The following is a 15660-nucleotide window of genomic DNA, read 5'->3' as shown; positions in this document are numbered from 1 at the left end:
CAAGAGTGATTACTGATAAACTGTCTGGAAAAAAAGAAAGTCACGTTTTAGAAAAGAAAAAAATCACCCACTGACTTTCAAAGCTGCTAACGACTTTCTACTTCGAGGATCTTTATAGAAATGTAGTGGAGTGAGAAGTACAATATTTGTCTTTCAAATGTAGTGAAGTTAAAGTCATAAGTTTCCAGAAAAAATAATACTCAAGTAAAGTACAGATACTCAAAACGTGTACTTAAGTACAATACTCAAGTAAATGTACTTAGTTACTGTCCGCCTCTGGTTTTCATTACCTAATAAACACAAAAAAGGGTGTTTTGCATTAGCTTAAGAAAATGAAATGTAAAAAGTGTACATTTGGTTATAACTGATCAACATTACTGATCAAAGCTTTGGGGTTGGTAAGATTTTTGTTTTTGTTTTGTTATTGAAAGAAGTATCTTATGCTCACCAAGGCTGTATTTATTTGATTAAAAATACCATAAAAAGAGTAATATTGTGAAATATTTTTACTAATTAAAATAACTGATTTCTGTTTCAATATATTTTTGAAATGTAATTTATAATTGTAAAGGCAAAGCTGATTTTTCAATAGTCATTACTCCAGTCTTCAGTGTCACATGATCCTTCAAAAATCATTCTAATATGCTAAAGAAACATTTCTTATTATTTTCAATGTTGCAAACAGTTGTGCTGCTTAATATTTTTGTACAAACCATGATACATTTTTTTTTCAGGATTCTTTAATGAATAGAAAGTATAAAAGAACAGCATTTAATTGAAATAGATTATTTTGTAACAATATAAAATATCCTTACTCTCACTGGTGATCAATTTAATGCATCCTTGCTGAACAAAAATATTAATTTCTCTCTAAATAAATAAATAAATCTTACTGACCCTAAACTTTTAAATGATAGTTCATGCATTTTGTGTTTTTGCACTGCCACAGGGAATGATGGGAAATGTAGTTTTGTCAAACAAGGCTCTCACCTCATAAAATGCCTCAATGAGCAGAATTGTCTTTATCACAGTCTTATTATGAATAATATCAATGAGCCTTCCATCATAATTCTTTAATTAACATGCCCCCAACGCTTGAAGAAAATCCACAGCTTCTCATTGGTAATTATGACATTGTAGTGCCATTAATGATTGTTCATAAATCATTATTTCAACATATCCTAAAGGCAGCATTAGTGCTTTGCAGATCATTGTATGCTGAAATTGCTTGGATGGGAAGTGTGCATCTATGTTTAAGTTAACAATGTCACAAACTATGCCAAACACACTATGGCATATTATCTTATTACATACTCAAAAGTGTCCATTCCCATCAGCAAATGACGCACACGACATACTTTTAGAATAAGAGAATGCAAATTGGAATGCAACCACTATCTCTTTCTCTCAAAGGACAAACACAAGGACCAGGCTTACATGCACACACACTTCGCTCTGTTCCGTTAGCTGGAACAGGTGCATATTGTTATGGCCTACAGGGAGAGCTGTGTGGTTTTTAATAATCGAAATCCTCCTCAGGTGTTTCATTTCAAAACTTTTGTTTGCATAATTACCTTACGTTGCATAACCCATGTCTGATTTCACAGAGACATCTGTCATTGTTTCGCATTGTCTTTGCAGGGGAAGCTTGATTATTAATGTCTGCGATGCCTGTGATCTCACTAACAGTCCAGGCTCTGCTTTTTCACTCTTGATTCAAAGCGCCATGCTTTTGTATGCAATAACTGTTCACATATTCTTCTGTTGACCATTGTCATTCTCCTTTGTGTTTTTTTCCCTCCTCATCCCTCTTTCTTTTTGCATGTCCCTTGCACTGCCTGTGTTTATTGTGGGCGAATGAAGAACTGGAATCATCGAGCTGTCACTCAAGTAGGCCTTTCATCTCAAAACTCGGCATTTGATTGATATGCTGTGCCTCAGGGCATCAATCAGACATTGATGTAAACCAAAAACAGTATTAGACCTTAGTTTATTATATCATGTTTCTAATCAAATCATTCTACAGAATCTTTTTAATGAATTTTTGTCATTTGTTTGGTGTGTATTAAACTGTATCGTCTGTGTGTGTCAGTGTTTGTAACTCAGTGGATGTGTTGATTGGTACGTAAGGGTGTTTAAAGGAATATTTCACTCAGAAATAAAGATACTGTTATTATTTACTCCCTCTCTTGTTGTTCCAACCCCATTTGCTGTCTTTTGCTCTCACTGGAACACAAATAGAGAGTTTTTATACATTTTAGAAAAAAAATTTCGCCACTCAGTTTTATACAATACTTAATGGAGACTTAATCTGTTAAGCTCCACATAGACCAAAAAGCACCATAAAAGTAGTCCATATTATTTATTACAGGTCATCTGAAGTCATGAAAACTTTGTGTGAAGAACACACCAAAATATAAGCAGTTATTTAGGCTGGATCATTGACTCATCAATGAATTGTTCAAAACGGTTTAACAACCAAGCCAACCATTTCATTGAAAAGAACTGGCTCAAAATAATAATTTATTCACTGATCTGGTTCTTGAGTTCAACTAAATCAGAAAATAGTTTGTAGCGGCTCTCCCTTTTTAATTTTTTTTTTGGTATTTGGTAATTTTCTGAACTTAAAGGGGTCATATGATGCTTTTTTAAAGATCATTATTTTGTGTATTTGGTGTAACAGAATATGTTGACATGCTTTAATGTTCAAAAAACACATTATTTTTCAAATACTGTACATTATTGTAGGTCCTCTATGCCCCGCCTCTCTCAAACGCTTCGTTTTCTACAAAGTCCCTCCTTCCGACAAGCGCAGTCTGCTCTGATTGGCCAGCTGACCCAGTGCATTGTGATTGGCCGAACACCGCAAGCACTCGTCGGAAATGTAACGCCCCTTACCATAATCACAAGCTTCATCTTTCAAAATAAATGTAAAGACAGAGCCCGAAAGGGGAACAGAGTCACGTGACAGACACAGTGATGAAGCTGGTATGTGTTTGCAGTACACAAGCCACGGTTAAGACAGCTGACTCCACTGTGATGTGACCCCCTCTCTCTCTCTCGCGCTCTCTCTCTCTCTCCCGCGCTCTCTCTCTCTCTCTCTCGTGCTCTCTCTCTCGCTCGCTCTCTCTCTCTTGCACACACACACACGATGCGCAAAACTCCGCATTTGAACAGTCTTTGCGTGAACATTTGGGAGCCATTATGCTAATATTTCCACATAGTGAGGTAGATATGTGGGGGTGTGTTAGAACGAGCCGTTTTAGGGGGGCGTGGCAGAGTCTTAACTTTGATAAAGAATATCTCTTTGGTTTTGAGACTTTAGTCTTTGCAACTTCAGGGATTTTATCTATGCACAATCAGCTTGTAACACTCCAAAGAGAAAGGAAAACTTGAAATCGCATCATATGACCCCTTTAAAATAATTGATTACTATAAACTGTTACTGTATAGATAAACACTGCATGTAAACTCCAAAGTTAATAACAGCATACAGGTTTGTAATGACATGAGGGTGAGTAAATAATTACAGAATTTTCATTTATGCACACTGACCGGAATTACTGTAGTATCACAAAGCAGCAGCACAAATACTATCCAAAATGTATTTTTTCCCCCAAAATGTCCTTTTTATTTTTTAAATACAGCAAAACGGCTAGAAAGAAGCCTCATTTGTTTTTTTCAGTGTCTCTTCGAAGAGCACTGAAGAAATCAGTAGAAGTGATGTCATTTGTATTTGTAATATCTACCCAACTAAATCCCTGGATAAAAAGATCTGAAAAATGTGTGAAAAATAAATAATACACACATATACAGAGTCTAGGGTTACAGGGTGATTTTGGCTTGAATATTTAAAACAGACATTATACATATTTAATGTTATTGTTGTGGCCATTCCCCTAAAGCAAGTCTCTACTGTAGTGTGTATTGATGTCCTTGTGTGTATAGTAGTTTGTTTGATTGACGTGCAGTGCACTCAAGAAAGCTGTTTTATTCATGTACATGCACTCATAGTTCACCCAGTAAGGAATATATAAAACAATAATTCAACCAAATTTCAAAATTAAGTCATCACTACAACTAGTAGTGGTTCATCTCCTGTTCTGTTTCTCAGAATAATGATTGCAGTAACTCTGGTGACAAGAAATAATAGGGGAAAAAATAGGGAAAAATCATGCTTTGACAACACAGAAGTACACTTTTAGAAAAAGATTGTACACTTAGGTTATTTTTGAATATATTCCAGCGTGTTTGTTCAGATCTGAGGAGTTCTTTGTTCTGGCTGCTCAGGTGCTGTTGCTGCTCTCTGTATTGTTGATTTCAGAGGGCTGGCTTGGCAGACGCATATTTATAAATGCAGAGAATCTGTGCTAAGAGAGACAATGCACTTTGTTTAGACTCAAGAAAAAGTGTTTGTAGAATTGCTTTCGGCCTATAATGTTTATATTTGATGAATGGATGAAAACATATCAACACACGTTTGAATGATAATGCTCTATGTATAACTCTATCTCTCTGTCTCTCCTTCAGGGTATCAGTAGCTTGTTTAGTTCGCTGAAGGTGGTTCGGTTGTTGCGTCTGGGCCGGGTGGCTCGCAAACTAGATCACTACATTGAATACGGTGCGGCTGTTTTGGTTCTGCTAGTTTGCGTGTTTGGGCTGGCGGCCCATTGGCTGGCCTGCATCTGGTACAGCATTGGAGACTATGAGGTGATTGACGAAGATCGTAACACAGTTCGTACGGACAGCTGGCTTTATATGCTGGGTGAGACCAGCGGGTCACCCTATCGCTTCAACGCCAGCGGGATGGGAAGATGGGAAGGCGGACCTACAAAAGATTCTGTCTACATTACGTCTCTGTACTTCACCATGACCAGCCTGACCAGTATTGGCTTTGGAAACATCGCTCCAACCACAGATGGGGAGAAGATCTTCGCCGTGGCCATGATGATGATTGGATGTGAGTTGAAAAGCTTTATTTATTTCTCATAAACACCAGAGTGAAAAAATGCAGTGTTGATAAGTCTCAAGGCTGTTTATCATATGAGAACAAATAATTGTTGTGTAGAAGGAACTAACTAGCACTGTGCAACTAGGAGCCAAAACCTAGATATTTTAGGCAATATAGAAATCCTGGCCAGGACGCGTCCTGGGAAAATGGCACGTATGGTCACCCTAAGCAAGTTCAGGCCTCAGCAATAACAATGGCCCACTGGCCAAGTTTTAGGCCAGTTGACAGAACTGTTCTACATTTTTTGATTATTTTTATGCATGTTTATGCCTCGCAAATGTAAGAGAGTAATGTAATGTGTTTTTCTGTGACATTTGGGTGCAAATTCTGCTTGACAACTTTTTAAACTAGTCAACTTCTTTCTATCTGGCTAACAGAAAAAGTTTTTAGCTACAGAAGGTACTTTGGTCAAAACGTTGCCATGATATCTTCCAGGGTGAAATGATCAGTTTCTAATCACATTACCCCATCAATTGTGTTTTGATTCATTTGTGACCATTTTTGCTGTCTGAGACAGCTACCTTTCATTTGGATCTGTTAGTGAACAGTGATTTGTTACAAAGACAGATGAGAGAAATAATGGAGCGTTGACTCTAGAGATGATGCCTGCAGGGTCATCCACGGCGAGGCTCTCGCAGATCACACTGCCATTGAGCTGTGATTCACCATTCAGAGGAAAATGAGTCAGTTCCATTATATGTGCTATTAAACATGACCAGCTGCCAGCACGCTGTTATTTATATGGTGAAACTCCCTCATGAGAGGCTTATTTTCAGAGTAAACATACATAACTGCTTTCTGGGCAAACAATCATACAGTACAGAATATCACTAGGTTCAGAGGTGGGATCTAGAATTTGTGTGTGAGATTTTGTTACAAAATTAAATAGGCAAAACAATGGAAATTAATTAGCTAAAACTTTTTAAAGTAGTATGAGGCTGTTTCTTCACAAGAAAGTATAGTCTATTTGGATCATTCATTGTACATGCTAATTTCTTGTATATTTTCATTTAAATTACTTTCACCATCATCAAACTTCATGTATAGTAAGTCTTTAAAAACACTGATAATTTAAATGTAATCATTAGCAAATGTTAAAATGAATATCATTATATTCACTTTAAATAAACAACTGATTTTAGTTTTTAGTGCAAATTATCTGGTAACACTTTACAATAAAGTTGCATTTGTTAACATTAGTAAACTACATTAGCTAACACAAATGATCAATGAATAACACATTTTAAGCGTTAAGTGAGATAATGTTAATTCCAACATTTACTAACATTAAAGGGGTCATATGACGTTGCTAAAAATAACATTATGTTGTGTATTTGGTGTAATGCAATGTGTTTATGCGGTTTAAGCTTAAAAAAACACATTATTTTCCACATAATGTACATTATTGTTTCTCCTCTATGCCCTGCCTTTGTGAAACGCGTCGAGTTTTACAAAACTCATCGTTCTGAAAAGCGAGGTGTGCTCTGATTGGCCTGCTATCCAGTGCGTTGTGATTGGTTGAATACCTCAAGCCTTGTATCACGTACAGTCGCATTTTTTACTATTTTGTAGATTCAGCTGCCGCCATGTTGTGGAGATGCTGTGTGTTTCGTTGTGAAAGCGAAACTACTTTGTTTGGTCTCCCAAAAGAGGACGATATCCGTCGCTGAGTGAATACATCAACTTTCACCGTGTCAGATTGATAAAATTATTCTTTTATTTATTTTTTACTATAGTACAAGATTCATTGTAAAATAAAGTTAATGTTAAAAATGATTAACTTTCATTTCTGGAAAAAAGTATATAGGAGTAACTTCTGTAATTAAAGATGTCATCAAATCACGAGTCTGTTTTCAGCAGTTAGGCTATCATTTAAACATCAAAAACATGATACTCTTCAATAATATAATTAAAGGGGTCGTATGATGCTGCTAAAAATCACATTATTTTGTGTATTTGGTGTAATGAAATGTGTTTATGTGGTTTAAGCTTAAAAAAACACATTATTTTCCACATAATGTACATTATTGTTTCTCCTCTATGCCCTGCCTTTGTGAAACGCGTCGAGTTTTACAAAACTCATCGTTCTGAAAAGCGAGGTGTGCTCTGATTGGCCTGCTATCCAGTGCGTTGTGATTGGTTGAATACCTCAAGCCTTGTATCACGTACAGTCGCATTTTTTACTATTTTGTAGATTCAGTAACTTAGCCTGTGATGGTAAGGCGATGAACAATTTGAAAAGCTCAGAACCGTATCAGTATCTACACAGTGATAAAGTCGGTCGGGTGTTATTTAAAGGGGTCATATGATGCGATTTCAATGTTTCCTTTCTCTTTGGAGTGTTACAAGCTCTTGGTGCATAAAGAAGATCTGTAAAGTTGCAAACACTAAAGTCTCAAAACCAAAGAGATATTCTTTATAAAAGTTAAGAGTTAACCACGCCTACCTAAAACGGCTCGTTCTAACACGCCCCCACATACCTACGTCACGATCTGGGAAGATTTGAATAACGCCGCCCAAATGTTCACGCAAAGAAAGAAGCATAGAGGAGAAACAATAATGTACAGTATGTGGAAAATAATGTGTTTTTTGAACTTTAAACCGCATAAACACATTTCATTACACCAAATACACCAAATAATGTTCTTTTTAGCAGCATCATATGACCCCTTTAAGGATGTCGGAAATGACCTTATGATTCTGAAAGCAGACATTGAGCTGATCCAGAGCCTAGACGTATCACATCATAAGGCTTGGGTGCTAGCATCAGTGACAGATAACATCATGTATTGCAGGGCCAGGACGCTCTTGTAGTCATGCAGCAGCACTTTTGTGGAAGATCAGTAAAGTAAGGACAATTAAGGGCACGAAAATTGTTTATTGTATTGTGATATTATTAATTAACTAATAAATGCACTAAACTGAAATGTTTATACTGTGTGTCATTCATGTTCTGCATATGTTGCTTCACAGTAGCCTTCACTTAAAATGTTTAGTCTAAGATTGTTGGATGATAAAATTAGCACACAAATTACTAGGGACGCACCGAAATGAAAATTCTGGATGCACTTGGCTGAAAACCGAAACCGAAAATGCTTTGTAATAATTCATTATTATTTTATTAAATAATATAAAGTAATTTTGTAAGACTTTTAATGAAAGTGACACAGAAATTGGACAGAAAATATATTAATATAAAATATCAACATTATTTTTTTTCAGTATTATCAGAGCATGTGAGCAGAGCATAGCGGGGAGCAGATCAATGAATGAGAGAGTAGCGTCATTTTACATGCGTTGCCCAGTACAGCTGTACTACACCATGTTACATGTTATATACAGTAGCGCTATTGCAAACAGGAACAAGTTTACTACATAGAAATTTCCTGCCGGCACGTTGAGCGGACTTTGCTTTTCCAGTGAGCATGAGCGGAACACACATTCATAGAGCATCATAGATGTCACAGCGAGGGCGGCGAGGGAGAGTGAAACCTGCGCGCTGAACACTGCTGGCGGTGAACACTTTTGAACACTGCTGAACACTTTTGCGCTGCTAACGCAATGCTCTACCACTGAGCCACAGGAACACTTATTTTAAATATATAAATTTCAGTGCATCCCTATAAAATACCATTGATATATACTACTTCTGCCACTTCACCGGAAGTTGTACCCACATTATTTTTTACAGTAGCGCCCCCCGGATTCTTATGGATAAAGAATATCTCTTTGGGTTTGAGACTTTAGTCTTTGCAACTTTAGGAATCTTATCTACACACAAACAGCTTGTAACACTCCAAAGAGAAAGGAAAAATTGAAATCGCATCATATGACCCCTTTAACATAAAAGTTGTATCTGTTAATATTATTTAGTGTATCTCAGCTAACATGAACTAACAATGAACAGCTGTTTTTTTATTAACTAATGTGAACAAAGATGAATAAATACTGTCGCAAATGTATGGCTCATTGTTATATATTATTAGTTTATTTCCTATTAACTAATGGGACCTTATTTATAAAGTGTTATCAATTATTTAGACACAATATTATGGAATTTTAATAATTCGCAATAGCCAGACTGTTGAGTTCTGTGGAATCATATTATTTCTATAATTATAATGTGCAGATTATCTGCAAGGAACTAATATCACATAATTATACATAAAGTAAAAATAAAAATACACGTTTATTTACATAAAAAAACTTTTAGATGTTAATACATGAAGCAATGAATCCTGCAGGCATTTCTTTTGAGCTGTGAAGTATCAGTTCAAGTGCCAAACTGTTCTTGTAGCTCATGTTACGTTGCATTACATAATAGTTTTTAAGTCATGTTTTATGCTCATTTAACAACAGTTAATGAAAATGTTCAAATGGCATCACATCGCTTCAGGGTGATGTGAACTTAAAGTGCATTTCAGATTTCTGAAGCCCGCTGATGTTTTCGTCATGTTTATAGTTACAGTTTAAATCAGCGCCGAGTGTAAACACTTTTATTTAGTGTATCTCAGCTAACATGAACTAACAATGAACAGCTGTTTTTTTATTAACTAATGTGAACAAAGATGAATAAATACTGTCGCAAATGTATGGCTCATTGTTATATATTATTAGTTTATTTCCTATTAACTAATGGGACCTTATTTATAAAGTGTTATCAATTATTTAGACACAATATTATGGAATTTTAATAATTCGCAATAGCCAGACTGTTGAGTTCTGTGGAATCATATTATTTCTATAATTATAATGTGCAGATTATCTGCAAGGAACTAATATCACATAATTATACATAAAGTAAAAATAAAAATACACGTTTATTTACATAAAAAAACTTTTAGATGTTAATACATGAAGCAATGAATCCTGCAGGCATTTCTTTTGAGCTGTGAAGTATCAGTTCAAGTGCCAAACTGTTCTTGTAGCTCATGTTACGTTGCATTACATAATAGTTTTTAAGTCATGTTTTATGCTCATTTAACAACAGTTAATGAAAATGTTCAAATGGCATCACATCGCTTCAGGGTGATGTGAACTTAAAGTGCATTTCAGATTTCTGAAGCCCGCTGATGTTTTCGTCATGTTTATAGTTACAGTTTAAATCAGCGCCGAGTGTAAACACTTGATTGGAGCACCGTTTGCATCATTCTCAAGGGCTTTATTCCACAGTCTAGAGAAGTTGTGAGCGAAATTAGGCTCTTCTTTTGAGACAAAACCAGAAGTACAGATGCTGATTTCATGGGTTGCTCGGGGAACAGGGCTGGCAACAGGTGCTGGAATGCCTGTTCTGTTGCCATGGCAACCGCTAGCTTGGGGCACTAGTTTAACGACTGATAGAAAATGTAAATCCGCCTGAGACAGACTAAAAGGGTAGGGACATACATGCCTGGCTTGCTTTCCTCACATATACCTTTCTGAAGCTTGCCTGTGTACGTGTGCTGATGTACACGTGCAGAGGTCTTTGAGCCGGTAACAAACATAAAGCAGCTGTCATCTTTCTCCTGCAGGAGTTTTTGTCAGCTAATGACTTCATACATATTAGATGCATTTATGAGGCATGTATACGCAAATTCATCTCAACACTGTGAAATATTCGTGTTTTGCCATGTTTGATTGATAGCTTAACTTCTTCTCTTTATTTTCAGATTAATTTGCACTAGGCATTAATGTTCCTGACGTGCTTTCACTTCATGTGCACAGGTTGCGACGTCACAAAAGGGGCGAAGCCTCAACTTATAAATATTGATTAGGTTATAGTTTATAGTTTAACATGATTTTTTAATGTTCTGATAAGTTGTTTTATCAGATCTATTTCTTTCAGACTTTTTGATGATCACATTAACAAAACATTATGAGTAGAAATCGTAAGAAATCCTGTAAGCTACCATTTAAATGGCACAATGAGTTGCTAAGTTCTCAATACACAATATTTCGAGGGAGCTGTAATTATTGTTGGCCAATTCAAGAGATATTTTATTTGGTAAATTCATTCCTACATCCAACACTGCCTTCCAAAAAAGGTTTCTAATTCACCCAAAATCACCAATTAAAACTAAAACTTATGAACATGGAAACTAGCATTGAAAAATGCTGTTGACTAATATAAAATAGGAAAAAAAGAAAGAAAATTAAATGTGCACTAAATAATGAATAAAAAACAAACAAAATTATATATATGTGAGAAATAGATTTATACTGTACAGTCTTTACAGTCGCAAAGGTCCTAGATTACATAATTTAAAAAGCAGTTGTCTGAACATTTTGTAAACAACCAACTACAGTTTGCTTTTTGTATGTAACATTTAGGTGCAGATTTGAAATAGTCAACACTACACTTATAAACCAGCATCCAGCCAATTGGTTACATCAAATACTGCCACAGCTGTTCTCCCTAAAACGTAGCTTACAGACAAGAATCTCATTTAGTTAATACAGACAGCCTCAAACAAAACTCTAGAACATATTTCAGAGATTCTCTCAGAGAACAGTGAGTTGTTCTCTGATGCAGGACATCTGATGCAAGATCTGAGTGGATCCAGTCCATGCTGCTGAATCACAAATATTTCAGAGATGCAGTAATGATGAAAGTTACAATTTACCTCTAAATGTAGCAACAATATATTTCTTTTACAAAAAGTACTGCACTTGTATTGTTATGAATTTGACAAAGCGTTTCACTTAAACTTTGGTGATGTTATTTTGAGAATGGTGCACTGTTGTGTGAGCAAGCAGATGAAACAGTTTGTGGTGTTATGTTTTAAGAGATAAAAATTATCCTGAAATGAAATAGAATAAAAATAAAATGAAATGGAAATAATAAAAATGTCAAACTTCGGTGCGATAAGTGACTTTGAAAGTCACAAGCTGATAAAATTGGCCAGAATATTCAATGCCCCATTAGCATTAGAGTGAACAGAACATGTCAGCCAGAAATGGGAAGCGTACCTGAACAATTGATCTGTTCTTTATCTGTTCCTAAGTGAATGTGAGCCTGTTTTCCAGTAGATTTGGTGCTTAATCAATTTACCTTGGGCAAATTCCCCAGCATCCTAACCTTTCAACTGACAATGAAACGGATTTACAGTGTTTGCAAACGTAGAGCAGAAAGAGCTTTCACTCACCCTGCCATCACATGGCCCTTTGTAGGCAATAGTGCAAGTTCAATTGGAAGCAGAGATGTCAAGATATTAAATATTCTGTCACATGTTCCTGTAATGGAGTCACAGCCACAGGGAATCTTTTGACAAGGACTCGTTTCATCTGATCAGATGCACTTGCTTTCCCTCTTTCTCTCTCTCTTTTACCCCTTTCACATTTGCATACATAATCAAGGAACAAACACTACAGATAAAAGAAGACACACATACACCCTCAGTACTTAACAAATCTCAATAATGGTGGCAACAGAAATGTATATATACTGGAATAGCAATGAATCTATCTATCTATCTATCTATCTATCTATCTATCTATAATATGATATGTATTTCATTGCAATAGTTGAGCACTAATGAACTGTCCATTAAGCCACAAGACTGTGCTGTGTCTCGTATTTATGAGTGCGGTCCCTAATGAGGATAATTGGTTAGTAATGGCTGATTAGAAGGCAAGAGAGATCTGAATTTCTAGGGGTCAAAATTAGGACTGAATTGTTGGGTTTCAATTATGAGATGTTTTCTTTTGAATTAGTGATGACTAGATAATTACATTTGAATTACTGATGAACAGATTAATATTAAAGCTCACTTTTATTACATGAAAAGTACACCCAAAGGAAAGTCTAAAAAAATACAGCATGTTAATATGAAGAAAGTTTGAATTATGCGTTGCATTGTGTTGTGTTTTTGGGTTGAAGGAAATATCTGTAAGCTTAGGGGGCATTTACACGACATTGTTTTCATCTATACATGGAAAACTTTTTATGTGTTTTGGCCGTTCATTTACACAACAATGGTGGGGGACTGAAAACTTTTGAAAATGGGCTTCAAAGAGCAAGTTCCTGGAAACAATACCATTATCCTCTCCATGTAAACTACAAAAACACAAATTGGTGAAAACGGTGATGTCACATGCACAATGGATGTAATAGTATTTGAATACTCTATTCAGATTAATTTGCATACACAGTTTTATGATTGGTCTTTGATCGGCTTATATCCATTTAGCCATCTATAGCAGACTTTACAGTGCAAAAACCGTATCACATTATTGTTGTGATTGAGTGATGCTGACTGAAAATATGACACGTGCTGGTTGTCATCACAATAAAATGATGGAGCATTTCATTTATACAAAACCAAAGACTAAAACCTCAGCTTGCCAGCTTTAACACTATTCTAATGCTGCCATTCAAGCACTGGTATTTTCTCCAGAGTTAATTTGAGAGATCGTGAATTTTTGATTTTTATATGATTTACTTAAATCTAAATCTAAATGTTATTATTATTAATATTCACAAACTGACTTGAAACAAATCTATATACTGTATTGGCAAAGCAAAGGGGTGATAAAGAGAAAGAGAGGGGGAGAGATGGAGGGAAGAGCCCAAGTATTCTGCTGACAGTACAGTTAATCACCTGCTCTAATCAAATTACACTAACACAGGCTTATCTCCTCCACCCCATGTTTTTCTTTGCTCTACCGCTCATTCTCTCTCTCCATCTTTGGCAGCAGCGCAGCTCAAGCAGACGGTGTGATGTGCGCGTCTTTTACTGAAACAGTGTTGTGATTGTGCCACGCCGAGACAATTGCATTAGCACTTTTCTAATGAACAGAACAGATGTACAAACATCAGATCTTCAAAACTTTGAGAAAAATTTATACGTTTCTACTAACGAGTCCTGCTTTACAGTACTGTCTCAGGACAGTCCCCCTGGGGTTTAGTGATGATTTTTGCTCCTCTTTTAATGACTTGAACTTGCACGTGTGTGCTTGCATGTTTTAAACAGAGCACACGGAAATTGGTGTTTGGTGGATTTAAGGCTCTTATATGAACACAAGTAGATTAATGTGGTTCACCTAGAGTCCATACATTGTTTCCACACTAAATCACATGCTTGATATGCCATTTCCTCGTTTGAGTTGTTGTGTACTTCAGAAGGAACAGATTAACCTGAATGTGACTATTTTTAGAAAATATGTTAAATTCATGAAACCTCAGCTTTAGCTGTGCTAAGGGGAACAGTACATGAGAGTGTGAAAGAGAGAGGGACAGAAAGTGGATGGAGTCAGTCACATAGTTTTAGTGACCAATTTAGTGACCAGTATCCTATTCAATCACATTTTTGTCTGTCATAGTGAAAGATTACAAAAAATGTCTACTTTTAGGAGTAATGTAGAACAGTGACTTTACTGTCTTGAGATCTGCACAAGATAATAAACAGTAAAAATTCCTTCCGCACTGTAAACCGTAAAGGGATACTTCATCCAAAAATGTAAATTCTGTCACCATTTACCCCTCATGTCATTCCAAAAGTGAATGAAGATTGTGGCTGTCAAGCTTTAAAATAACAAAACACCATAAAAGTATCATAAAAAGTCCACACAACTTCAAAGACTTCATAGTCTTTGTTTGAGAAAATGACCAAAATTTAATTCATTATTCACTGAAAATCTACCACAGATCTTATTTCCATATTGATGAGCTTTTATTACAGAAGTAGCCATGTCTAATTTGTGAATGAAACATTCTTTTGAGTCAAATCTTCTCAATTGATTTGGTTGATTAAGTGTTGAATCAGTTGAAGACAGATTTGACCTGATCTGGTTCTCAGTCAGTGGTCTGATCCCAGTGATATAAAATTTTGTTATTAATGCTCTGTTATGATTTCAGAAGACTTGTATATATACAGTGGGTATAGAAAAGAATCACCCTGCAGTCATTCCACAGATCTGTCTGGGCTCTGACTAGGCCATGCAAGGACATTCACCTTTTTCTCCTTTAACCACTGTGTGGTCAGTTTTGCTGTGTGCTTTGGGTCAATAGCCGCGTTTCCACTGTCGGGCCAAAAGCGATTGATCGTGCCTCGTCGGTGCTTCCTCGGGGCCAACGGCCCGGGTTTTTTGGCCCGATGAAAACCTTTGGCCAAAGCGGGCCGGCTGGCTATGAACAAAGGCAGAGTTTCTCCGCGTCTGGAGAGCGCCAGCGCCGTGGATCATTTCAGAAAGTTAACAGCTATAACACCAGCATTAAAGACTTTTAAAATAATTTTAGTTCAAAACTCACTTTCAGACAGCAGCGAGTGTTTGAAATAACTTGATCCGATGTGGATTATGATCACTATACAAGGCAGAAATATTTATAAGCGATGCAAAAGACTATGCACGCTAGCCATTAGCGTTACCATAGTAAACATGGTAAATACGACCGCTTAAAGAAATCAGACGTCAGCTCCTTATTCTCTATCACAATCATGTATTTATGTAGTAACATATTTTATCTGTCATAAGTCTCGTCTCGGAGTTTAGCTCCGCGTATGTCATAAAAATATAATAATGGTTTTTGTTCGGGAGCTTTTATAAAAATATAGAAATTATCATTCTTTCAAAATGTGATGTAGGCCTATATACTGTGACTACAAATAAACAGACACAGACTCGACTGAGTAGGTAGGCTGGCTATGTTCCGCTTTATTTCTGTGTGACTA

At 36.2% G+C, this 15660-nt stretch overlaps 1 protein-coding gene across 2 annotated transcripts in view; it reads left to right on the top strand.

The window, feature by feature from the left end:
- LOC107654859 (potassium voltage-gated channel subfamily H member 1-like) overlaps positions 1-15660 on the top strand; it is a 58451-nt gene that overhangs the window by 15625 nt on the left and 27166 nt on the right. Inside the window, exons 7-8 of one of the 2 annotated variants that reach the window (XM_016442144.1) lie at positions 1864-1890; positions 4531-4960. In XM_016442144.1, the coding sequence (XP_016297630.1) occupies positions 1864-1890; positions 4531-4960 (457 nt within the window). The remainder of the gene's footprint in view (positions 1-1863; positions 1891-4530; positions 4961-15660) is intronic. The other variant, XM_016442145.1, reaches the window with a different exon arrangement.

Source organism: Sinocyclocheilus anshuiensis, unplaced genomic scaffold, assembly GCF_001515605.1.
Source record: "Sinocyclocheilus anshuiensis isolate Anshui unplaced genomic scaffold, SAMN03320099.WGS_v1.1 scaffold335, whole genome shotgun sequence".
NCBI classification, from domain to species: domain Eukaryota; kingdom Metazoa; phylum Chordata; class Actinopteri; order Cypriniformes; family Cyprinidae; genus Sinocyclocheilus; species Sinocyclocheilus anshuiensis.
This window is presented reverse-complemented; position numbering and strand designations above follow the sequence as displayed.